Consider the following 24,112-nt stretch of genomic DNA (forward strand, 5'->3'; position numbering starts at 1 on the left):
TTTTGTTGAAAGTAACAGAAAAAGTAGTGTAATAAGTAATCTATTACTTTAACAGTAATATTAGTAGTAATAATATAATGTAATATATTGCATTTTGAAAGTAACTTGCCCCACCACTGATACTTTGCCTCCTGGGTGGAGAGCATGAACTGCTTGTTGGCTCCACTAGGTGGCAGTACGGCGACACTGAATACTGGCGCTACCGTAAAAGCTCGAGTAGAGGAAGACGACGAAGAAGAAGGAAGGAGAGCATTTTGATACCAGGCCACGACCTGCTACGCATAGTGGCTAACATCACAAAAAAGGTTACATAACTTCGAAAATTGTGATTTCATCTTAGCTTTCTGTGGTCCACTGAGAGGGAGGCGTCGAGGCGAGTCTCTTCAGCTGCACATTTTCCGTCATATTTTGACTTTGGAACATCGTTTCGTCAAATACAAACGGTAACGTCAATGTTTGCTATTCAAAGCTAGGTCGGTGCCGCGGAAACGAAGTTAGCTGGCCATATTGGCCCTCGCCGCTCGTTTTCCCGACGTAAACATTTACGAAATGTCGGCCACTGTTTTTGGAGCTATAAGGATAAAAATCGATTCCTAGCGCACATCTTTATCGATCGGTATGTCATCGGTCCACTCAGACACAGCGGTGGTTTTATAATAACAAGGGTCATTGAAATGAGCTAACGCGAGCTAACGTTGTAACGACGCAGACCTAGCTTGCCGAGGTGGCTAGCTAGCATTAGCTTCGTGTTGGGTGCAACGCGTGTTTATCCTTTTATGTAATGTAATGTTAAATATATGACTGCCGTTGAGCTTCATTGAATCTCTGATGTTCAGATTGGTAAAATTAATCGGCTAAACTGGCATTTTGAACTCATAGCATTCATTTTCAAATTTGTGATATTGAGGGAAATATTAAGAAAGTGAAGGCAAACTCCTTGAGACACTCCGACTCGTATCGTTGCCATCTAACTTATTTTTAGCAAATGTTAATTTAGCTTTCAGTCGCGGTGTCTACATACACCTGATTTTAACTAATACGCCTTTTGTTTTTGGCTGTAATTTCTCTCACTTGCAGTCCAAACAAAAATGTTTAATGCATCAGGTTAAGTGAAAGCCACACATTTTGAATTTCTGTCGGTGAAACCTTACTCTCTGGCCGCTTAAATCCTCCCCCAACCATGTTAAACGTTTACTTAAGAGTACAAAACAAAGATCCAAGAAACACAAGTGGTTATTTTTGGTGTTGGTTTGTGTTTGCTTGGTAAAGTAGTAACAGTTGTCTCCTTTTCACAGGATCATCATGGCTGATGATTTTGACGTAGAGGCCATGCTGGAGGCTCCATACAGAAAGGTGGGTTGCAGAATTACAGAAACGAGGCCTGTTTTCACTGTTATGATTTACTCTTTGAGTCCTTTTTATATTTTTGCTACTGTGACAAAGTTTTCTTGAATGTTTTGTGGTGTGATTGAGTATTAAAACGCAATACAGAATTATAAATAAATCCACATCTATCTCTCTTTATAGACTTCCCTAATGATATCTCACCTCTACTCCCATGAATTCATCTTTGATTCCACTGTGAACTGTGAAAAAAAGGAAGGTAGTTATTGTGCATATACTGATGTACTGTGGTTCACCTTAGGACTAAAAGAGATTCAACCTAGAACATCCAATCCGTATTCGGTTGCAACAAGGTGAATGCCAATGGTTGATAAGCCCATCCTTACCTGTCCAGCAAAGGAGGCAGTATTCAGATTTACAATCTGCATGCATTCCTATATAATCAGATTTAAATCCCAGTTAACGGTGGTTGACTTTGACAAGAATGTTCTACTCAACTTGAAATAATTCAGCTTTCACCAAATTGTTCTGTAGAATCATCATGAATGATTTTATAAAATAATGATTTCCCCAAGTTAAGGTACTGAATTTTGTTTGTATCAAACTTCAATTGTTCAAAATGAAAAGGTTGTGGTCTGATATAAGTATGCTTGAAAATGTAGATAGTGCGGTTGTGGAGCTTCACGAGCCATGCCATGATTTTATGGCAGAAAAACAGGTGAATATTTTATATTGCATGTAAATATGAATACTGCCTCTTTGCCATAGTCAACTGTAATGTGATCAGCATCTTGATTTTGCATGCTACACAATACCACAGATATTGATATATTAATAGAATGACTGTAAAATAGATACTTCTAGCATCATTGTTTTATAATCTGAGTTTTTTTTTTCAGTAGTTAAGAATTACTTTATAAGTCAGAAGGTTGGAAATATTTATTAGAAATATATATTATGCAAACTACAGATAATGGAAGTGTAACACGTGGCTGAATTTATGGATTTATTTCTTTTTTTTTCTTTAATTTATTCATTTATTTTCATGGGCGTCAATATTACTAAGAAGTGTGAATCCCTGTTTGCTTCAGGGCAAGATGTGTGACAGAGGTGGCATCGAGCTCTTACAGTCCAAGAACGAAAATGGGTGAAGATCACTGGACTGACACCAACCACACAGGATCTCTCTTTTAGTGGCCGTGGGCCATGCGTGGTCACATGATTAGGCACAAATAGTGGCAGTGGCATTGGTACGACCTATTAGAAGGGGGAATGGTGGAGATGATCTGACTACTGTGAAAGCTTCCTGAACTCAGCTAATATGTTGGACACTCTCCCTTAACTTTGCTTTGTTGCATTAAGTACTGAGCAGCCTTGTTTATGAAGACAAAAAAAAAAAAAGAATAAATAAACAGGAGTGGGATGGGAAGCTATTGGGGTGGTGGAGAGGACACTGTCCAGACATGGCAGTAGAAAGTTTGAAGTATTATTATTAATTGAATATATTCTGCATTTTCTCTTGTCCCACCCCATCCCCTTTACCTTGACGACTTGAAATGTTTCATCTACGTCCTCATGATGTTCTTCTATCAACCTTGCTTAGGATGAGATCAAGTCCTCTCATGCAAATGGCCATGACGACCAGAGCAAGAAGTAAGTTTGAATATATGGTAATTTTAGCTTAATGTCCCTGAACCACATAAAGCTATGCATTTAATTCAAAATGTGTTCACTTTTGTACAACGATAGCAGTGCTGTAACATCTTTCAGGAAAAGGAGAAGCCGAAGCAGGAGCCGAAGCCCAGGCTCTAAGAAGAAAAGAAGCAAAAGTAGAGACAGAAAGAAGGGCAAGAAGAGGAGCAAGAGCAGAGAAAGAAAACGAAGCCGCAGCAGAGAGCGCCATCGCAGCCGCTCCCGAAGCAAGGAACGTTCTGGCCGATACAAAGCACGCAAGAGTCCCATGTATGTCACCCTTTTAAACTTTACACGTGGTTGCCACTTTAGATAATTTTACAAAGCTCACAGTAGTAAGTTTTTGGTGCCATTATCAGAAAAGTGTAAATTGAATTTAGTTTATTATTTAGGTCCTAGGTAAACATGATGTTGTACTGGTCTATATTATTTTTAAAGGTGTTAGTTGTTGTTTTTTTCCCCTATTTTCATACACACCTGTGTTACTGATAATATTAATAACTGCTCAAGTGACTAACAGTGAACAGGAAATTAATTGACTGAGTTTTTACAATTAGAGTACTGCAGTTGCCCCCCTCTGACGTGATGCTCACACACTCTTCTTTAAAGCTTTATTTGAAATTGAAAAAGTAATATTCTTCTTTTATATTTTAGCCGGAAACGTTCCAAAAGTCGAAGCCCCTTCAGAAAAGAAAAGAGTCCCATCAGGTAAGAACAATAGTCACTTTACTTGGTGGTAGGCCTGATTTGTTAAAGCACTCCCAAATGCAATGATTTTCTTGAAACTCACTTCTTGAGTTTTTTTAAACAAGTTTTATGACAACTATTGGGCAGTAAAATAAAATATGGGAGTAAGTTGATAATTTTTAAGTACCATTTGTTAAATGGCTAATTGTAATGTTTCTAGAGGCATTCTGGCATTATGTAATGGTTGGTGTTTTTTTCCATTTTTTTTCAAGGGCACCAATTGACAATCTAACACCAGAGGAGAGGGATGCCCGCACAGTTTTCTGCATGCAGCTTGCTGCAAGAATCAGGGCTCGAGACCTGGAAGATTTCTTCTCGGCGGTTGGAAAAGTCAGTCAATTTTAAAGTGATTGTCCCTTATAATCCAGTGTGTCTGTACGTAGAAGCAATGTTTTAAATCCTCTGTTTGTCTTTTGTAGGTGAGAGACGTGAGAATGATCTCGGACAGAAACTCCAGAAGATCAAAGGGTATTGCGTACATCGAGTTTGTTGAGGCCTCGTCTGTACCACTGGCGATTGGATTGACTGGCCAGAGGCTTTTAGGAGTTCCCATCATTGTACAGGCCTCACAGGTTATGGTAACTTCATCTAAATATAAACTGCAACTGGATCTCCATCTAATGTGACTGAACATATTATTAGATAGCTGCCATGCACACTCACTGGTCTCGTTTCTGAGACAATTATGTAATGAAATGTTTGTAAATATGTTACAAAACCACACTGAAACTTATGCAGCATTTCCACAATGAGGAACTGAATTGATGTAATGCGATTAATGTGATTACAGGCGGAGAAAAACAGAGCTGCAGCCGCTGCCAATAATCTGCAGAAGGGCAGTTCAGGTCCAATGAGGCTGTACGTGGGCTCGCTGCACTTCAACATTACTGAAGAGATGCTTCGAGGGATCTTTGAGCCTTTTGGAAAGGTCAGGAACAAGTTTAAAAAATGTCAGATTTTGATTTGCTTTCAGTACAGTCCTTTTTTTTAATATTGTTGTGTTCTGGTTCCAAAGATCGAAGGAATCCAGCTGATGATGGACAGTGAGACTGGACGATCCAAAGGATACGGCTTCATATCGGTAATTAAAGCTTCTGTATTTTATTGACGATGCTGTAATGTTCGCAGCTTATTTGACTCTAATCTCTTCTGCTTATGTAAAGTTTGCAGATGCAGAATGCGCAAAAAAGGCCTTGGAGCAACTGAACGGCTTTGAGCTGGCTGGACGCCCGATGAAGGTTGGGCACGTTACAGAGCGCTCGGACTCATCAACAGCCAGCTCGTTCCTGGACAACGATGAACTAGAGAGGACTGGCATCGACCTGGGCACCACAGGACGTCTACAGCTAATGGCTCGACTAGCAGAAGGTTTGTTGATCCTGCATCATTTCTGCATGGGACAGCACAGGGCCCAAAATATCCCCTTAAGGGACGTCCAAATAAGCTTCAGTCACTTTGTCACTGGGGAACTTTATTTCAGACATTTTGTTTCAGGGGAAAATGATTGCAGATATTTGTAAGAGGGAGTCATTTCAAATTTTGAGTGTTTGTTTGCCAGACATGTAAAACAAAAATGTGCTCTGGTGTGTAGTACACTAAAGGTACAGTCCACAATTTTGATCGATACACTGGCTATTGACTCAAATTCTACCATGTGTCATCATTCAGTTTAAAGTTAAATTAAAATAAATTATTGTGACATTATGGGCATTTATTCAGTGCAGGCTTTATTGTGACTGAATAAAAACATCACACTTATAGATTTTTCCTCACTTGGAATCAAAAAGGATTTTCTCAAGCCATTTTTTTCTTTACTCTGATCTGCAGCATTTTAATAGATGGAACACACAGTTGGACAGCCTCACCACTGAGCACTATTTTTAAAGAGCAGAAATAATTTGGTGATTAGACTTTGCTGCTTCTCTTCGTCACATATCATATCTCAAGATTTTTATCTGTGGTTCTATTTTGACATTACCAAGATCGAATTATCAAGAGAACAATACTTAGATTCATTGGTAGTGAAAATAATAATTCGATGCAGCCCTCCAGCTTTATGGCTGAGTGTGTCAAAGTTTCCCTAGAAGTTGGTTAATCAGTTAATTTTGAAATGGGGCCAAACCCTGATTTTTATATAGATATAGATATAGAGATAGATAGATAGATATATAGATATAGATAGATAGATAGATAGATAGATAGATAGATAGATAGATAATCACACACGCTGCATGGTGAATAAAAATGGAATAGTTACAAGCTGGGGATAGTCATTTTCTTCATTTTCCACTGCTGTGACTAAGGAAAGGAAATTGATCTCCTCTAACTGTGGTCTGCTTTTTAAATGTCATCATCTCTGTCTTCCCTCCTCCACAGGAACTGGTCTAAAGATTCCTCCTGCTGCTCAGCAGGCTCTGCAGATGACTGGGTCCATACCTTTCGGAAACATTGCTGCTCCCGCAGGTGAGTCTTGATGATGGAAAACATTTTGTGTGTGTGTTTTATTCATTTATTTATTTTTTTAGAGAATCTGGTGACAAATGATTGTTTGTTTTTGTTTTCAGCTGTTCCAACTCCAGCTCCAAGTCAAGCCCTGAACCTCCCATCACAGCCGCTGGCCACACACTGCCTTCAGCTGTCCAACCTGTTCAACCCACAAGCGTAAGGACGTAATCATTTGGTTAAGTTCACACAGGTTTAACCTCCTCTTTAAACTATACTAACATGTCCATATGGACATTAAAGGAGTTTTCAGTCTCTATAATTGTTCTGTCTGGCTTTGAAGTCATTTTTATACAAAAAAAAGGAATGGGATTTGCCCCCATATGGACAAAGCAAGCAGCAATTACAGCAAGTACTTAAATGAACATGTGGGCAAGTCAGTAATGCCTTTTATTGAAGATGGACTTGAAAATGTGAACCTATTCCTTAAATTGTCTTGATTAGTGGGATACCAGCCATTTAAGATTGTTAAAGCCCTACGATTAAACATGACCAAACTTGTTTTTCAGAGAAAACGATCCCAGCTGGGCCAATGAGATCCAAGATGATGTCATCGAGGAGTGCAACAAACATGGAGGAATTGTTCACATTTATGTTGATAAGAACTCGACTCAAGTAAGTTGACACAGTTGTATTACAAGCAAATGAGTAATGTTCATGTTCCAGTTGATCCAAAGATTTCAGTGTGGACATTTGATAGAAAATAGTTCAGTAGTAATCTTTTGTCCTTTCTTTTTCATCTAGGGCAATGTGTACGTGAAGTGTCCCTCAATACCAGCAGCAATGGCAACTGTAAATGCACTTCATGGACGCTGGTTTGCAGGTATGTAATGATGCCGCTTGGTTTTTAATCCTGCAAATATAACGGTAAAAACATAATGCTGAAAGTTGTCAAAATTTTAATTATTTTTTATTCTTTCCTTCACAGGCAAAATGATAACAGCTGCCTATGTTCCCCTACCAACCTACCACAACCTTTTCCCTGATTCAGTAACAGCGAAGCAGCTTCTAATGCCGGCACGCCGATAGTCTGAGACATGCTTATGAAAGTCTGTAAATACATTTGTTTGCATTAATGGAAATGTCATTAAGACAGATGCATTGAAATTAGTTGGCTGTGTGTAATAAAAGTTGCCTCAAGTTCATGTGTTCACCATTGAAAATTAGGCAGTTCTTCTTTTCTTTTTTTTGAGTTGCTTTTCAGATTTTGTGGTTTTGTGTTGTAAACTACCACTGAGAAGTAATCTGCAGGTATCTATTGGTCTGTATGTTTTTAAATATTCCTGTCTTATCTGCTTGTTTAAATCAACAGTTTTAGATTTAAGGTAAATTGCAAAGAGTTACAGAAATGTGTTGGGTTAATAGGCCTTAAATGCCAAAAGTATATCAATGTCAACAATAATCCTTTGTAACTTTTTACAGCCATAATTTCATTTTTTGTATGAAGGCTCCCAATAAACTTTGGCAAATTTGACAATTCAGTTTTTGTCCCCTTTTTGGGTGTTTGTCATTCCAGATCCAACTTTAAAAATACCTTTGATTGAAGGTTTAATTGCAGCATTGAACCCTGTGTTTCTCTGTTGCTAGTTACTGTAATTAAGTCATCAAATTGTATTTACACTGAAGTTTCCTTTGTCATTTTAGATAACTCAGTAGATAACTGCAAAATTCAGTGCATACAAAAGCCAGTGTGTTAACTTGCCTCTGTCGGTCAGTTCAATCTAAAAATTACTGACAATTAACTTTACACTGGTTGCAGTGATGTGACTTACTTTTTAATGAAAGTGCACCCAATAGATTTTAATCTCTTAAATTTGGTTAATTGTAAAACGGTAAAAGAATAAAGAGCAGGTGTTTTTTCCTAATTTAAATCACAGCACATGTAAGTTAAGTGAGACTACCTCAATGTTTTTTAAAATAACAAAGTGCTGATGTTAAATTCAAACTAAACTAAGCACTTTGTTTTCATGACTGAATGAAGAAACACAATTTCATACCGTTTTACTTTGTTTATATATGGTTGTTGTCTTCATTGTGGATGGCCACCATCATCACTAACTATCATCTACCATAATCATGTTCGCCAACTCCCTTCCTGGGACACTTCATGCCAACTCATCCAGAATTCAGAACATCTTCCAGTTCATGTCATGGATTTTCTTCAAAATGTATAATGTAAAAACTTTAATTCATGGGACCTTGAATGAAACCACTCAAATATTAAAGCCTGTGAAAAGTATGAACGATGAGCCATTTCTTGGACTTGGATTGCACACATATGACACTAGACTAGAAAGGGGTGCGCCTTGAATGGCTGCTACAAGCTTTACATGCAACTGTTTCCTGAGTTTGAAGCCCCAAAGCTTCATTAGGCTTCATCTGCCCATCCCTGCTTCTGAGTGACAGGCGCTGGAATTGCCCTTTAATGTAGGTGGGATGGTTAAACAGATATACATTTGCCAAAACAATCAGCTCAGTCTTCATTTTCCAATGTAAACCAAAAAACACTTCCAATAATTCAAACATCTCACCTTTATGTTGCTTGCTGAGGTTTTGAGACTTTGCCAACCACTGGGGACAATTTTAAAACCTGCTGCATTGACCTTTGGTGTTTAACAAATGACACAAGACCGGTTTAATGCATATACTGTAAACTTTATCTTCTAACAAAAGGTATTACAACAACAAAATTGCTTTAACAAATCTCTGTACCGTCAACATTTTTCTATTTTCTTTTTTTTTTCCTCTTTCCTTTTTCCATAATTTTACTTTTGTTCCCCAATTTTTTTCCTCCTCCAGAAAGTCGTTGACATCTGGAAAAAACATGAAATGGTTAAGTCTTTGTTTTGTGGTCACATTTAATGTCTGCAATTTAGCATTTTTTTTAATGAAACACAGCTGTGCAGGATTCTTCTGAAATATTGAACAGTGATCGTCACAACAGTCCTAACTTCCTCATGTTTCACTCAAGAGTTATTGTAGCATTTAATGGATTTCACAGAGTAAAGAACAAAAATTCTTTAATTTAACCAATAAGCAAATACTTGGAGATATTTGCAAAACCATTGGGGACTGGGCAGGGCTTGGCACGGCCTGGCACAGGTGTGTGTTGAGTTTCCCACAACATGAAATGTCTCAACGTTGTCCTTTCTGACCTGAAAGGGCTCTTCACTTAGTAGGAGAGCATTCCTTCACCTGATGAGCCTGCAGGACAGCAATCGCCTCATCCACCTGACCAAAGGAAAGTGAAAAAGATCATTTACCAATACCAGTCTCATCATTGATACCCCTAAAGTCTGTACATCAAGTCACAGCCCTGCGCCAGTCCTTAAATGGCATGTCTACGTTAGACACGAGACAATACGGTCTATAAAAGACAGCCCGAAGAAAAGTGAACATAATTATACCTTAGAGTGCAGGGACTCAGGCGACTCCAGCATGTGCAGCAGCTCTGAGTTGTCAATCTCCAGCAGCATCCCAGTAATTTTACCAGCCAAGTTTGGGTGAAGGGCATGGATCATCGGGTACAGTCGCTCCCCTGTGCATCACAGCAGAGAAAGACAACAAACAAAAATACACAAGTTGCTTCAATTTTGATAAAGGACAAAAAGGGGCAGAACTGGATGATGCCACACCAAGAAGCTGTTTCTGATCCATGAGTGGAGCTGCAGCCAACATGGAGGCAGTGAGTGGCTCTTGTCCTTGAATGTGTACCGGTGGCTCCATCACAGGTGCAGGAACAACCTAAAGACATCGTCAACATTACTCTAATGACAATCTCCTGAAGATTTTGTCTTTACTGTGCAATATGTTTAAAGTGAGCAACCCAGCAACATCAAGCACACAGTACACAGAATACAATTTCAATTCTTTTCAATTTGAATCTGTGCCTCTATGTCGATTCAACACAGAGGCATTAATCAAGCTTAAGGTACCTGTAGTCTTGTCACGGGTGCAGATACAGTAATGACCTGCTGGACGTTTCTCACTGCAGACGAGTACTTGTACTGGCTGCTTCTGGTCATACCAGGCATGTCAGTACGCCCTCCTACAGTCTGGGTCCCGATGTTATCTAAATAAAGACATTACACGTGTCAGATGCTACCATCCACGTACAGCTCAGAATGTGTTGTCATAGATCTGGTACATACTCATCTTGTGCGTGGAGCTGACGATGCGTGGAGCCTGGGTGGAGGCCTGTCTGACTGTAGCAATGGCAGTGGATCCGCGACGGGGAGCGGAACCACCGACATACTGGGCTGTGTAGGGACCTTAAAACATGGGCGATTACCTTAAAACACACTGCATATAAAACATATCCATGTGAACGTTTAAATAAATTATCCATTCACCTTGTATTCGGGTTGGTTGTCCTGCCCAACGTGGGACTGGCCTCATGTTGCTGACAGCATTGTGGTTGTAGAAGGAGCGAGAAGGAGGCTACAAGATAAATAACCAGTACAGTAGTCAAATTGCAGGTCGATCACTGGATCAATTGTAATTATTGTCATAACTCCTGCGAAATGCATCTAGAGGCCCATTCAGACTGGATTAACTTTTGGGCAGGAGGTGGGGAGATTCTAACATTATCTGCCCTGGACAATGATTTTAATCTCATTTTACAGTCTTTTGGGTTTTTGTTTTTTTGGCAAACCTGCTGGTCCTGCCGAGAGTGAAATCCTTGTGTTTTCAAGAGCATCTTTTGAGTTTTTGCCTGTCCTACTGCATTTCATTAACTCAGTATGGAAATTGACTTTTCTGTGCATGTTAATATAACAACGAATACACATAATTGGGATCAAATACAACCCAAGGACAAATTAAAGCCACGAAGACCGCAAGAGCCCGTTAAAGCTTAGCCAAGGCAAATACTGGCAAGCAATCAAATACTCTTTTAAATGGCTTTTGACATGATGAATATAATATCCCCTCAGTCACTGTTCAAATGTCCATACCTGTGGTACAGTCATGTAGTATCCACCCTGCTGGTACGAGTCAATGATCGGACTTGTCACGGTCCTCAAGGAGGCGAGTCTCTGCATGTATTTATTGGTCAGGATCGCTTTACGCTCCTCCCTGCGCTGAGCCAGAGCCACATACAGCGGTTTGGTAGCAACGATTCTTCCGTTCATTTCGGTTACTGCTTTTGTCGCCTCCTCGGGTGAAGAGAAACAGACAAAGCCAAAGCCCTTGCTTTGGGAGCCATCTGTCATGACCTTCAGGAAACAAAGAAGCTCAAATTCAGAAATTTTTGAGATGCTTGACATCAAGAAATGTAGACTTACAGCTGCTCTAAGTGTTGTCGTTTAGCCAACTTCCTGGCCGTTTTGCAGTTTGCAGCAATCCTTTCCCTCCTCTCTATATCATCACACTCTCACAACTCCTTTCCTTTTTTCGAGGCAGCTCTCTTTGCCACTTTCGTCAAGCATTTTTCATCGCTTGGCATGTTTGGTAGTATGAGCCATCACAAGGAGTATTGGAATTGGAAGCTTTCCTTGTTACACAATTTGCCAGTGCAGGAACCAGATCAGAAGGGTCCCGCTCCCCTGTGTGTTCCTCAAGCAGACAGGACTGCCTTTCATTTCTCTGTACCGATTGGATAAAGTGGGCATGGATACCAAAAATGTCTTTTCTCGATGACTTCAAGAGCAGGGGGAGGAGAGACACCAAACACTCTGGAACAGCAATTAATGTTGGAATATAGTTATTTAACACTTGTTCTAATAAGAAAATAAACCTACAGCAGCTTCACGACTAACACTCACACCCATTTCCAGTGTTTACCCCAGCCCCCATTTTTGACTGCCCCTCAAAACAGAATGACAAGGGGTAAGCGGTTTAAATCTCCCCCATGAAATATACAACCCACATATGTCACCAGTAGTCGTCAATGGCTTTTATGTAATCATACACAACTGGACATTTCCAATATGCTTTCTTTGGCTGTGGTGATGTCTCCTGTGTCACTGTGGCAGAGAAATGAAATGGACAAAGTTGGACTAGGCTAGCCAAGCAACAGGAAATCAGACTGTTCAACCCAAATCTGTACAGAGACCCGTTTTCACCACAACATCTCAGATCAAGCTTTCGCACTTGACGGGCAGACCTTGTTTGGAGTTAACAGAGCACAGGATGAGGAGAGGTTTTCATCGTTGATGCTTGGTGCTCAAACGCAGTCCAAGATGAGGGACAGTGTTGAACTTACAACATGAAGATGCCGACCATATTATCATCGTCACCATTTTGGTGCTGCTGCTGTTGACATTACCCAGATGCATGTTTAAAAAAAAAGCAACACAGGTTCTCTGAATTTCTATGCATATATGTGTACATGTAAATAGCCTAAATAACTGTATATACGTTCAAAGTTTGCGTAGCATGAAGGAGTTACAAACTTCCATTTCAATGTGCAATTCTGTGTTGTAAATTACAAATCACCTTGAACCTTCGATACTTATAAACACTGAATCCCATGTTGGTTTTGTCCAGTGACAATTCCAACGAAGGCCTGAGTCTCATGTCATTACAATACCTTGGCACTGGTGATGGTGCCATAAGGGGCAAACTCCTTCCGGAGTCTCTCGTCATCTATGCTATCGTCCAGGTTCTTCACATACAGATTCACCCCCTGGAATCAGAGAGAGTAAGAAATACTAAGTTTGAGTTTAAGGATTAAATTATCCTGCATTCAGTTTAATGTTCTACATTACATTTTCTAAATTATTTTCTTTGTTTTTCAGTGCAAATGTAAGCAAGGTGTGTGCTCATCTAACCTACTTTGTGTAAATAAACATCTATATAAACAACTAAGATGAGGACTGCTTTGTGAATATTAATGAATCTTTCCAAATATTTAAAATATCAACTCTAAAGAGGTAAATGCAAGATCTTTAGCAATGGGAGTCATTGTCACGTCCTTGAATGATAACAGCCTGACAGCATGCAGAGAATGCAGCAGCACCTGATAGCGCTGGATTCGGTCCTGTTTGATCTGATCAAACTTGCGCTTGAGCTCTCCTTGGCGCTCCAGCCGCTTCTGAGCCCGACCTACGTAGACCATTTTCCCGTTGATTTCCTTTCCATTCATTTCATCAACTGCCTGGGAAACAAGAGGAGCATTAACATGTGATCTGTGCAGGAGAAAGGTGGTCATGGTGGTAAGGTTTAATTACCTGATATCTGACTGAATTGTTGACTTGCTAATGTGGTTGTATTAATGCAGAGAATTAAAGCTACCTTGGCTGTACAACAGTGAGTCAATGCTGCAGGATCAGCCTTAGAGTAACTGCTTCTTTTGGCAGGTAACCAATCTGAGTAGACATAGAAACGTGGCACACGCTACCTTCTGAGCATCCTCATGGTTAGCATAGTTTACAAAGCCAAATCCTCGTGAACGGCCCCTCTCATCCTTCATCACCCGCACACTGAGGGTCCTTCCTAAGAGTTTAAGCACAAACCAGTCTGTAACCGTCTCATATGCAAAGTGAGATGTATAAACTGGCCCCTAACGGAGTAGGAGCAACACAAAGAATTAAAAATTACACTCTTTTACCAAATGCAGAGAAGACTTCCTTGAGTTTCTCATCATTGTAGTCTTCGCCAAAGTTTTTGATGTAGACATTGGTGAACTTCATAGCTTTGGTACCAAACTCCACCTCTCTTTCCTTGCGGGACTTAAAGTGGCCAACAAAGCTGCAGACAGAATCAAACACAGGACCAGGGGAATGAATAGATCAAAGAAACCAAGCAAAAAAATACAAAATTCCAGCGTGGAAATTTGCCTTTGGCTTCAGACATTGTCCTGCTTTGTTGAGCAGGACAATTGATCAGGACAGACATAAAAAAAACATGTCAACAAATATTACTGTCACAAAAATAATTAAGTGCATATTATTTCCACAAAATGAAATATTTAAATGAAAAATATTCATCTTTGTTTCTCCGACACTGTAGGGACATGAAACCTTTCTGATGATCTTGCTTTGCCTGTTTAGTCCTAAAATTTCTAGACACACAAAGACAACAAACCTTAACATTCATCCTACCTACTCACTGACCTATGGCAGAAGAACTGACATTTTTCCCCCAGGGAATGGGCCTTTGCGTTGACAGATTCCAAATGAATATTTGTCGCTTCACTGAGCAAAAAACACATGGAAAAGTCATCTGCAAGAAGTCTTAAGTCCTCAAATCGTATCTAATTATTCAGCATTTGTTAACAGTTTGTATAGTTAATAGATATATACAGTATATTCTGTGCTACTCAGTACGACTCAAGCACTACTCGCTTCTCTACTTTTTAAGATTAAATATTTTCCTTTATTTATTTTACAAGTTTAATTTTGTTTAGTTTACTCACACTTTCCTATCATTCAGCAGCATCCCATTCATGGTGTCAATGGCCCGGTTTGCAGCCTCATGGGTCTCAAAGTGAACAAAGCCATAGCCTTTGGATCCTTTCTCATCACACACAACCTACAACAACAAAGGCTTTAAATCAGGAAAATTTCAGAGATTTCACTGTAAAACAGCACTTTGCATTTCAGTTTTTAAATATGTCCTCCTGCACTGGGCTGGGTGATAATTCTACTGTCACTATGATTGGATCATCCCATTATTGTTTCTAAAACTTTGTCCAAATTATTCGAAGTAAAGCTTTATAATAATGGAATTAGTTAAGAGTATTACTGTTTCGCATGTGTAAAGATTTCATTGCATTAACCAGTTTTGTTTGTGAGATTTCGCAGATTTACCACATCAGGACATACTGATAAATATATTATCTACCATCATACTGCACAGCCCAACTCTGTGTTTACACAACATTTATCACCCCAAAATTGTATGAAGTGTATTATCAAACATCTGCTTAGTACACACTGTACAAACAAATAGCTGTCTATGAACCATGAAGTCATCAAGAGCATGACCCAGGTCACTCACCTTGCAAGACAAAATATTGCCAAAGGCTGAGAAGGTGTCATACAGTGCCTTGTTGTCAATAGACTCATCCATGTTTTTGATGAAGATGTTTCCCACACCAGACTTCCTAAGTCCCGGGTCACGCTGAGACCACATTATTCGGATAGGCCGGCCCTTGATAACATCGTAGTTCATTGTATCGAGGGCGCACTCCGCTAAAAGAAAAATAAATACAATAGAAAACATCACTGAAAATTCCTTTGAGGTATACAAAAAAGCCCTCAGACATCTCACAGGACACTTTCTGAATACTTGTACTTCTTTTACATCACATATTTGAAAGGTGTTGCTTATGTCTGTAATACTAGATCATTGCTGTAGGTCTACGGTGGGACACCATGTTGCACAGCGGCTATTCTAGCGTCTTTTAGCATGTTGTATTGAATGTTGTATGAAGTTTGAATATGGGCTGATTTGGTCAAAACAGGTGGCATACCATCAGCTGGTTGCTGGAAATTAATGTAGGCATATCCCAGAGATCTGCGGGTGATGATGTCCCGGCACACACGGATTGACATAATGGGTCCAGCAGGTGAGAATTTCTGGTAGAGCATGGCCTCTGTAACATCAGCATGCAGGTCTCCTACATACAAGGAGGCGAGGGGATACGCTGGTCCACTGCTGTTCATCTTGGCTAACTGCTAGCGTAAGAAAGAAGAGTGTTATGTTAGTCCCTTCCTTGGAAGAAGTTGTGTAATGAAATAATTAAAAAGTAATGTCTATATTTGTGCATATGGTTGTTTTTTTTACGAAATCACTATGGAGACAGCAGAGACACCACACATCAAATGCTCAGTGAGGGTGGACCAAATTACAGAAACACCTTTCAGCATAAGACAATTAAATAGTATCAGATCATGAAGTTGAATCTAAACTTGCGAAAAACAACCTTCATGAACGTCACCAACATCTCATGCAATAGGCTGCATTAGTTTCAGGAAGGTGGTGTATGTTAGATCCCCCTTAATGTGTGGTTAAGGGATCTTAATATTAAAAAAGATTGCAAGAGAAAAAAAAAGTGTAGATAATTATTAGCGGGAAAGAATGAGACGTAAATTATCATTTTTTAATTTTTTTTTATTTATTTATTCTGTCATAACGTTAGCTTGCCTTCAATAAAGTAGGATATCAAGGGAAGTGACTTTGAAACTCAACCATCAGTTAAAAAAAATATATTAAACTGACTTCCCCACTGAGAGCTAGCTTAAAGTTAGCTAAAGTTACACCCGCTGTCGGTGCGCAAAACTCCTTCGGTGTCAGCTGCAGGTGAAACAACTAACACTTAATTAAACAACCAGATGAAAAATGTCCTTAAATTAACGCTACTTACATCTTTTCATACAGCCAATGCGTCGTAAATGCGATGTACGGTTTTTTTTCCCAGTGTAGCAGGTTGTGAGCGCTGTCCACTTTCTCCACACGGGCGGGACGTTGTTTTCGTTTAATTACGACCGTGGAACACCTGCATCTTTCCTCCGCGCCTACCATTTCAATTAAAGCCGCGAGAGGCCACGTTGACTGACGTGACACTCCGCGATAAAAAGTAGTTCTCGCATTTAAAAAGGCAAAACACTCCCATTTATTTCGCCCTCTGGTGGCCAAGTGGGACGGAGACTTCGCACCCAATCTTTTGATTTTAAGATTTAGATTTTTTTCTTCTAAATCATACTGAAACATCACTTGTTGAACACAAAATGAAGACGTAATGTGCCTGTTATCTTAAACGAAACTTTATTTCACTGAATGGTCTTTGACACTTTCCTATTTCTTACATGTATAGTGAAACTAGAATGGTTTTAAGATACATAAACACAAAGCTAGAATTACACCAACCATTGTTTATCTCCATTTCTTCATTGCTTTTTAGAGCTATTCTAAATTTTCACAACCACGTGTGTGCACTGGGTAATAGACTGTTACAGAAGCAAATTTTAGCCATAAGACTTGTCAGTAAAAACAAAGCAAGTAGATACCTGATATACAGACAGGCTTCGTTCCACATTCACTAACTGCATTTTCATCAAGCATAATAATAAACTGACATTTTTTTTTCAACATAAGATTATTTCAATTCATTGGAGCACTGTCAGAATAAACAGACTGTCAGCTATAATGTGGAATGGTGTCTTCAACTACAATATGTGGAATGTAGTGGTGATAACATGGTATTGTGACACTGAGCTTCTTTCCAAAGTGGTGGAATGGCCTTCTCCAAATTGCACCTTCAAAGTAGACCTGATTTATTTTTTTTTGTTTGTGAGGCGATCATTCACACCAGCTATCTTTAAAAACAGCAGAGATGCACCTGGGGTTTAAAAACTTGCATTGAGATTAAGCTTTTTTTTTAAAGTTTGTCTGGGCTAACTCGTTTTCTCTGAAATATCTAACAACAAGCAGATGCTGCCACCTTAATGAAAGCAGAGGCTGCGAGAGAAAGCCAGGCACAGATTTTTTTTTTTGGAGGGAGAAAACAACCGCTTTAAGAGGAAATATTTTGCAAGCAGGGTTGATACAGTGTGGTAAGACATTTTCAATTAACATCAATAAAAGGTTACTTTAGGTTTTACATACAGATGATAGTCAATCTTGCAAAATACATGGAACCACATTTACGCACATACAATTTCCATTGTACTGATAAGCAGCACCTGAACAGTGAGTAAAACTACAATGACAATCCATACTTAGTTAAAAAAATAAAAATAAAAGGAGCACTGCTTTTTAAAAAGCCTAATGATGTGGAATGTCTGAACAAATCTAACATGACAATTTAAGGGGTCCCTTAAAACTTTGAAACTGTGAATTTGTGAACATGATCAAGGAGCATTACACCAAGATGTCAGTGTCACAATACAGCCTGCCTCCTTTTCTGTATGAGCCCACAGCAGAATTGCAGTTAGTTGAATACAGGATTGTACGTGTGTCTGGAAATTCAAACACAAAAACTGTTTTGGGGTTTGTGAAGCAAATGGAACGCCTACCATCACAGTGTTTGGTGGAAATCAACTGCCAGTTTAATTACCATACAATATAGCCTGTAAATATCATGAGGAATCACAAATAAGAAAGTAACAAAAAAAAAAAAAAGGGATGAAAAATGCACAACAAACTAGCTGGGACAAAGGGATTTGGAAGGACGATTAGAATTCACAACACCCCCCTCCCCCCCAGACCATACACACAAACCTTTCACTTCCTTTCACACTTTGCTCACTCGCTACACACAGACATACACACAAAGCCGACAAAAAAACAACAGCAACATGGACTCACTAATCAATACAACATGTTTCCACAAAGTGACTGAATCTGCTAACTGAAAATTACCCTGTCACCTCACAGTGAACTGAGAGGGGTGAACTAGTTGGTCAGGAGCAATTCAGGCTGCTTGTCATACAGAAGTGGGAGGAGCTGATGGAGTGGAGGGGGATGTATATAAGCTGTCTGTGTTTAAGATAAGAGTGTAGGTGGATTAACAGTGCAATTCCATTAGTTTTCCCCGTCTCCGGTCTCTCCCTCATCTGCCTGGTTTTCTGATGTCCACAGCTGGGAAAAGAGAGGAAAAAAATGTATTATGAATCGCTGTAAATACGACTTCAGGATCAATCAAAGGCAAAAACAGCATGGGGCTTTAAACTCACAGTCAGGTTGTCCCTTAGTAGTTGCATGATCAGGGTGCTGTCTTTGTAAGAATCCTCATTCAAAGTGTCAAGTTCAGCAATGGCTTCATCAAATGCCTGAAATACAAAGATTAAACATGTATTTTAACTTGAATCATCTGGCAGCATCCTCTGAATACTGTTTGGTAAAGAGAAAGAAACATCAGTCTTGCCTAAACAAGACTGACGTTTCCTTTAACTAGTCAGCCCTTTAAAATAAATCCTTAAAATGTTCTTACAATGTACACAAATACTTCAATGTACCAATGAGTTAACCTTTACAAAGATTTGAAAACTATGTCTTTAGACTTCGGGTCATACCGTCTTAGCCAGGCTGCAGGCCTTGTCCGGGTTGTTGAGGATTTCATAGTAGAAGACTGAGAAGTTGAGGGCCAGGCCAAGCCGGATAGGGTGTGTTGGCTGCATCTCCCCCTTGCTAATGTCAAAAGCTTGCTGGTAAGCCTGCTGGGAGTTGTCCACTGTATCTGTGGGCAGAAGCAGATCAACAAAAATAAATTAGTCACTATTTAGAATACATTTTAAAGCAGTGTTAATTGATTTTTTGGCCACTTGGGGGCAGCAGAACAAGCAAACATCAATGACATACTGCATTGTGTCCTTATACTTAAAATGGCATATGCATTGTCAAACAGTTGCCTGTTATGTATTAAGTAAACATGGAGCATCACTAGAATCAATTCAGAGTTATGCATCTATCCACCTGGCAATATTAATTCTCCTTCTAGCTTCACTATGTCCCTGAGAGAAATATATTGCTCTTTAAGAGCTAAATGCTCCACTGTGTTCATTTGCTAGGAGCCAACTTTGTTTGTCTGCTGTTTGGTAGAGAGCAGCTGACCTGCCACCTGTATATCAGAGGGAGTTGCTTTTTTAAAAAAAATGTTACTATAAAAAAACCTGCCTACTGGTGATGGCAACAACAGTGACGAGGCTGGTGAGTGTGAACCAAAATAATTCCATTTTGGGCCATCAAACCTAAAAACGATCTGAAAGACGCTACACAGAGCTGAGGGGAACCGCAGAGATGCTCTGTGGGCTTGTCACCTTAAGCGATTCCCTTTCACAATACAGTTATTTGACCCAATGTTAGTTTGTTAATGCAGTTTTGAGCACATTATGTTAAAGCTCAAAACTACAATGTACATAGTGTCCACACTTACCCTTCTTAGCATCCCCAGATGCAACCTCAGACAGGTATCTATAATAGTCGCCTTTCATTTTCAGATAGAACACCTTGCTTTCAGCAGCAGTTGCGTTGGTAATGAGAAAGTTATCCAGTAGCCCCTGAAAACAATAGTTGAGTTATAATCAGGAAAAATGAGACAAAAAGCAACGTCTTCACAAGTGTATGAATGATAAAAGTGTTTATACTCCAAGAAAGGAATTAGAAACTCTTACCAGCACATCATGGCAGATGTCTTCCAGCTCACGTTCAATCTTCTCCCGGTATTCACGTGCCATCTGCTGTTTTTTGTCATTGCCCTCGGTCTTCTGCTCGATGCTGGAGATGACACGCCAGGATGAGCGGCGTGCTCCTACCACATTCTTGTAGGCAACAGAGAGAAGGTTGCGCTCCTCATTTGACAGCTCTGCACCTTGCTCCGTCACCGACTTCATGGCTGCAGCCATGTCATCATAGCGCTCAGCCTGCTCAGCAAGCTTGGCCTTCTGTACCAGGTCGTTCTTATCCATTTTCTAGACTGAAGAGAAGAAAATACAATATTAATAAGTTATGTGTAGTTCATTGAAAAAAAACAAGAATGTTTCACAATATTCATGACATTGTTCATTCATTATACACAACTGTGCACTTTGAACTTTGTTTCACTTTGACAGACTAGTGTCTCTGAGGCCAGGAAACCACTGGATTCAACGTGAAATAAGCATTGCGAACTGGGCCCTTTGGCAAGTGGGTCAACCATACACATCACTGGCTAAGTTTAGCGGCTAACGTTAGCTCGTTGATAGCGTTCTCCAACCCTGTCTCGTCCTTATCATTTCTTAACCTGTTTTTGACCGAATACAACTGAATCCAGTTCGTGAACAGTCTCAACAGCTGCCACAATGTAATGTGTAATAAGCAGATACGTTTCACCGGCTCGTTTAATGGTTCAACCGACATTTGCTGCACCTCCCAAAGCGTTCCCGGGTCAGGTTTTAATGCCCTCCTCCCGTAAATGTTGCGAGCAGCGCTAGCGCGATGATACATTTCGCTAAGCGATATCAACGCTAGCTGGTAAAATACGACCCCATCTGTTTCACGGTTTGTTTTGCTTTTTATTTACGTGGACGGACTAACTCGATTAGATAACGACACTGCTGCTAATCTGTGGTATTTATGATATCGCAAAAGCAGGTGGAGTGGCTAACAGTTAGCTAGCTACCGTCGTGTAATGTACCGTTACCGCTATCTAACGGTACATTCGTTAGCTAGGCCAGCGAAAGCAACGACTGGCTTTCGGGTATAAACCAGCGATAGGGTGTTGGCAAGCAACATCTGCAATTTTTATAATCGACAAAAGGGGATATCTTTTATTGTAGGGCATTAAGTGCGTGTTTTATTCATTTTCAACAGCTGTACCACGGCCCGCCCAGGCTGACGAGCCTGTCAGAACAAAGTGTCATGGAATCCGACCGTCGGTTAGCTCGTTGGCTAGCGTTAGCTGCACCGTTAGCTGTACCGTTATCTAGCATTAGTTGCTAGCCAGCGAGCTAACACCTAGCCTTTCACAAATCCAGCTAGCCTGCTACGTTAGCTTGATGGCTTCTCAACAGGATTCAACCGGACACGATGAAACAGCCATTCTAACATTGAGGAACGAATGAACATCTGCCACTACAATGCGCTCTACGTTAACGTGATATCATTACACTTACAATATTGGCGACTTTTAATCCTGCTTTTTTTTTTCTCTCTGGACGATTCAGCCTCCGTCCTCCGTCTCGCTCAGCGTTCAGGGCAGTACCACTTCCGCTACACTGGCACTTGTGTTTCCTCTTTTTTTTTTTTTTTTTTGTCGCCACACATCTGCCTTACGTAATGCGAGCACTGCTCATATGCTCAATAAGATAAATATTATAGCGACACTTAAAAGTAGGCTTTTCAAAACCGAGGCTAGCATGTGTGCTTAGCTCACATTGTCATAATCTAACGGGTTTCTAAAGGGCCATACCACCACTTTCACAGCAGCCCTCTTTAATTCAGATTGAGAAGGTTAACGCCACATGAGGGCTTTAAATCCAGTTTTTTAATGCATATTGACGTAGCTGCTGATTATTGTGGCCTCTGACTTCCTTTTTAATTTACTCAGAAAAAAATTAACATTATCCATACGTTTTTTTGGTTGTTTTTTTATCCTGTACATTTCTGCTGCATTAGAGCTGCCTGCACCATTTAAAACACATTACATAACTATGTGAACAAGTGTGGCCAGGAAACCAAACACTCACAGTGGTCATCTTTGTATGAATTCATCTCAGCAGGAAGCGTGGCACTCGTTTAGCGTAAGAAAGCTGCTCTCGCTTTCAATCTGTCACAGCAAGGTCAAAGGTCAAGGCTTGGACGAACATGTCAGTGCAGGGGCTCGGGGCCTGATACACCAGCTGATGAGGGGTTTCTGTAATCGTTAGATATGACTGCGGCACATGCAACAGAAATAGTCAAGTAAAACTTTTGTTCGAACAACAGTCCAAAACTGAAAGATACTCAAAACGGTGCCTACTCACATTTGTGAAACTGGAACCAGACATTTTTTTACATTGAAAACATGAACTGTTAAATCAAAAATGTTATTTGAATGGCCATAGTTGTGGAGAGGAAGTGCGACCAAGATGTCAGCGCTGATTGAGGACAGCATGTGGTCAAAATGACACACGGTCGTCCACACGCACCCTGTTCTCACTGTGGTGAGTGCACGCGCCACAATAATTCACTATAAACCCACAGTCACAACTTCACACAGATCCACTGCAGTGTGTCGGTAACCAAAAAAAGACACTACGTCACTGTTTAGCTCATTCAGATAAGTTTATTCATACTCATCTTCCAAGGAAGTGTTTTTCCAAAGCTTCTTCCACAGCCGGGTCTGAATCAGAACTGATGCCCGGTGCTGTCTTATGTAGCGGCTCAGGAGATTGTGCTCAGGTGTGCTGATTGTGGAAGATACCAAGTTTCACTAGGTCAGAGGTTATGTGACTTTATCATTGAAATGGTGTGGGTTTATTCAAAGCATTTTCCTGGGAAGTGGTACATCCTATGATGAGTTATATATGTTTAATGTAAGAATGTGCAGTGAAGATGTGTAATCATGTAAAATGGGAGATAATTGAGGTAATTAGCACTTGGTTGGTGGAGAGAGCCTCTGGCCACCAAGGCCCTGCGAGTCAGTCTGAGGGTGGTTGTAAACTAGTAAGACGTTTACACATTTACACAATATCTTTTGGGTTTGTTTGTTTTTTTTGCTGCCGACAGGTTTTTGTACCTCAGTCTTCTTTGCAACCTTTTTTTTGTTTCAGGAATAGTTTATTTTCCAGGTGCAACGTTAAGACACAGAACATACGATGTTGTTCGTCCATGTCTGTTAAAAAGGCAAAACTGACAAACTGATTAAAGATCCTCACCACACGTGTATTCAAGGCAATAAAATGGCACCTATTCCCTCTCCCTTCATTAAAAATACGCAATTTAAAAGTCTAACTGCTGGTCACAAGATGTCATCTCCGTCACTCGTAGGTCCGTTCTCAGTGTATGTGCACTGGAGGCCTCAAGGTTAAACATTATACGTTACATCCACATCCAAACTGTTTGTGATGTCACAAATCACGCTTGTTGGCCTGCCTCTTCGGCTGCGGTCCAACGACGGAGGACTCAAAGCGTTCCGCCGAAAGTGAACAAAAAAGCTTGACCGACCGAAACAAAATACCTCTTTGGCAATTGTACACAGAATTAAATCCTCAGCAGTGCAGCATCCTCGCATTATAAACAAAACAGAGGAGGGAAAACAACACGAGGTAACGGACACCATTCTATATTTTATTTTACAGCTTTTATACTTGGAGACCTATATTAAACATTTCATTCACCAGCTTTATTGAAATACTGTAATCTACAAATACACCATACCTTCCCATGGGCGCTGCCATTGTTGTGCAACATCAGACAAGCG

The 24,112-nt window shown here is 40.1% G+C and overlaps 3 protein-coding genes across 12 annotated transcripts; 1 reads left to right on the plus strand and 2 right to left on the minus strand.

The window, feature by feature from the left end:
• The first annotated feature begins 215 nt into the window (after window positions 1–215).
• Window positions 216–7,766, plus strand: rbm39b (RNA binding motif protein 39b). Of its 6 annotated transcripts, none has more exons than XM_073469833.1 (15): window positions 216–443; window positions 1,296–1,353; window positions 2,948–2,997; window positions 3,115–3,306; window positions 3,691–3,744; window positions 3,996–4,113; window positions 4,203–4,355; window positions 4,574–4,711; window positions 4,799–4,864; window positions 4,947–5,151; window positions 6,160–6,246; window positions 6,348–6,444; window positions 6,795–6,900; window positions 7,030–7,108; window positions 7,214–7,766. In XM_073469833.1, the coding sequence occupies exons 2-15, from the start codon at window positions 1,303–1,305 to the stop codon at window positions 7,312–7,314; spliced, it is 1,497 nt and encodes a 498-aa protein (XP_073325934.1). In that variant the 5' UTR covers window positions 216–443; window positions 1,296–1,302; the 3' UTR covers window positions 7,315–7,766. The 6 variants fall into 6 exon arrangements, with proteins under 6 accessions (XP_073325934.1, XP_073325932.1, XP_073325935.1 ...); XM_073469831.1 differs by having other exon boundaries at window positions 235–443; window positions 4,203–4,361; window positions 7,214–7,438; XM_073469834.1 differs by having other exon boundaries at window positions 240–305.
• Window positions 7,767–8,925: 1,159 nt separating this feature from the next.
• Window positions 8,926–16,739, minus strand: pabpc1l (poly(A) binding protein, cytoplasmic 1-like). 4 transcript variants are annotated; one of them, XM_073470439.1, is made up of 17 exons: window positions 16,598–16,739; window positions 15,704–15,908; window positions 15,229–15,422; window positions 14,645–14,760; window positions 14,343–14,423; window positions 13,838–13,977; window positions 13,628–13,722; window positions 13,247–13,384; window positions 12,818–12,913; window positions 11,241–11,501; window positions 10,638–10,725; window positions 10,437–10,556; window positions 10,221–10,357; window positions 9,921–10,029; window positions 9,693–9,823; window positions 9,441–9,516; window positions 8,926–9,098 (listed from the first exon to the last, which is right to left on the minus strand). In XM_073470439.1, exons 2-16 carry the CDS (start codon window positions 15,894–15,896, stop codon window positions 9,454–9,456), a joined length of 1,962 nt encoding a protein of 653 aa, XP_073326540.1. In that variant the 5' UTR covers window positions 15,897–15,908; window positions 16,598–16,739; the 3' UTR covers window positions 8,926–9,098; window positions 9,441–9,453. The 4 variants fall into 4 exon arrangements, with proteins under 4 accessions (XP_073326540.1, XP_073326539.1, XP_073326538.1 ...); XM_073470438.1 differs by lacking the exon at window positions 8,926–9,098 and having other exon boundaries at window positions 9,246–9,516; window positions 15,704–15,905; XM_073470437.1 differs by lacking the exon at window positions 8,926–9,098 and having other exon boundaries at window positions 9,246–9,516.
• Window positions 16,740–16,981: 242 nt separating this feature from the next.
• Window positions 16,982–22,993, minus strand: LOC140999499 (14-3-3 protein beta/alpha-1-like). Of its 2 annotated transcripts, XM_073469922.1 has the most exons (7): window positions 22,674–22,993; window positions 22,398–22,583; window positions 20,346–20,647; window positions 20,108–20,231; window positions 19,248–19,411; window positions 18,909–19,004; window positions 16,982–18,813 (listed from the first exon to the last, which is right to left on the minus strand). In XM_073469922.1, exons 3-7 carry the CDS (start codon window positions 20,637–20,639, stop codon window positions 18,757–18,759), a joined length of 735 nt encoding a protein of 244 aa, XP_073326023.1. In that variant the 5' UTR covers window positions 20,640–20,647; window positions 22,398–22,583; window positions 22,674–22,993; the 3' UTR covers window positions 16,982–18,756. The 2 variants fall into 2 exon arrangements, with proteins under 2 accessions (XP_073326023.1, XP_073326022.1); XM_073469921.1 differs by lacking the exons at window positions 22,398–22,583; window positions 22,674–22,993 and adding an exon at window positions 21,825–21,935.
• Between the last annotated feature and the right edge of the window lie 1,119 nt (window positions 22,994–24,112).

This window comes from Pagrus major, chromosome 7, assembly GCF_040436345.1.
Source record: "Pagrus major chromosome 7, Pma_NU_1.0".
NCBI classification, from domain to species: domain Eukaryota; kingdom Metazoa; phylum Chordata; class Actinopteri; order Spariformes; family Sparidae; genus Pagrus; species Pagrus major.

Coding starts and splice junctions, on each gene's coding strand:
- pabpc1l (XM_073470439.1), bottom strand. CDS start 15,896: ATGAACAGCAGTGGACCAGCGTATCCCCTCGCCTCCTTGTATGTAGGA. Junction 10,726..11,240: donor ACTACATGACTGTACCACAG/GTATGGACATTT, acceptor TTTATCTTGTAG/CCTCCTTCTCGCTCCTTCTA. Junction 9,517..9,692: donor CTGAGTCCCTGCACTCTAAG/GTATAATTATGT, acceptor TCCTTTGGTCAG/GTGGATGAGGCGATTGCTGT.
- rbm39b (XM_073469831.1), top strand. CDS start 1,303: ATGGCTGATGATTTTGACGTAGAGGCCATGCTGGAGGCTCCATACAGA. Junction 2,998..3,114: donor CATGACGACCAGAGCAAGAA/GTAAGTTTGAAT, acceptor AACATCTTTCAG/GAAAAGGAGAAGCCGAAGCA. Junction 7,109..7,213: donor TCATGGACGCTGGTTTGCAG/GTATGTAATGAT, acceptor TTTCCTTCACAG/GCAAAATGATAACAGCTGCC.
- LOC140999499 (XM_073469922.1), bottom strand. CDS start 20,639: ATGGATAAGAACGACCTGGTACAGAAGGCCAAGCTTGCTGAGCAGGCT. Junction 19,412..20,107: donor ATCTGGGGATGCTAAGAAGG/GTAAGTGTGGAC, acceptor TTCTGCCCACAG/ATACAGTGGACAACTCCCAG. Junction 19,005..19,247: donor CCTGCAGCCTGGCTAAGACG/GTATGACCCGAA, acceptor TTTGTATTTCAG/GCATTTGATGAAGCCATTGC.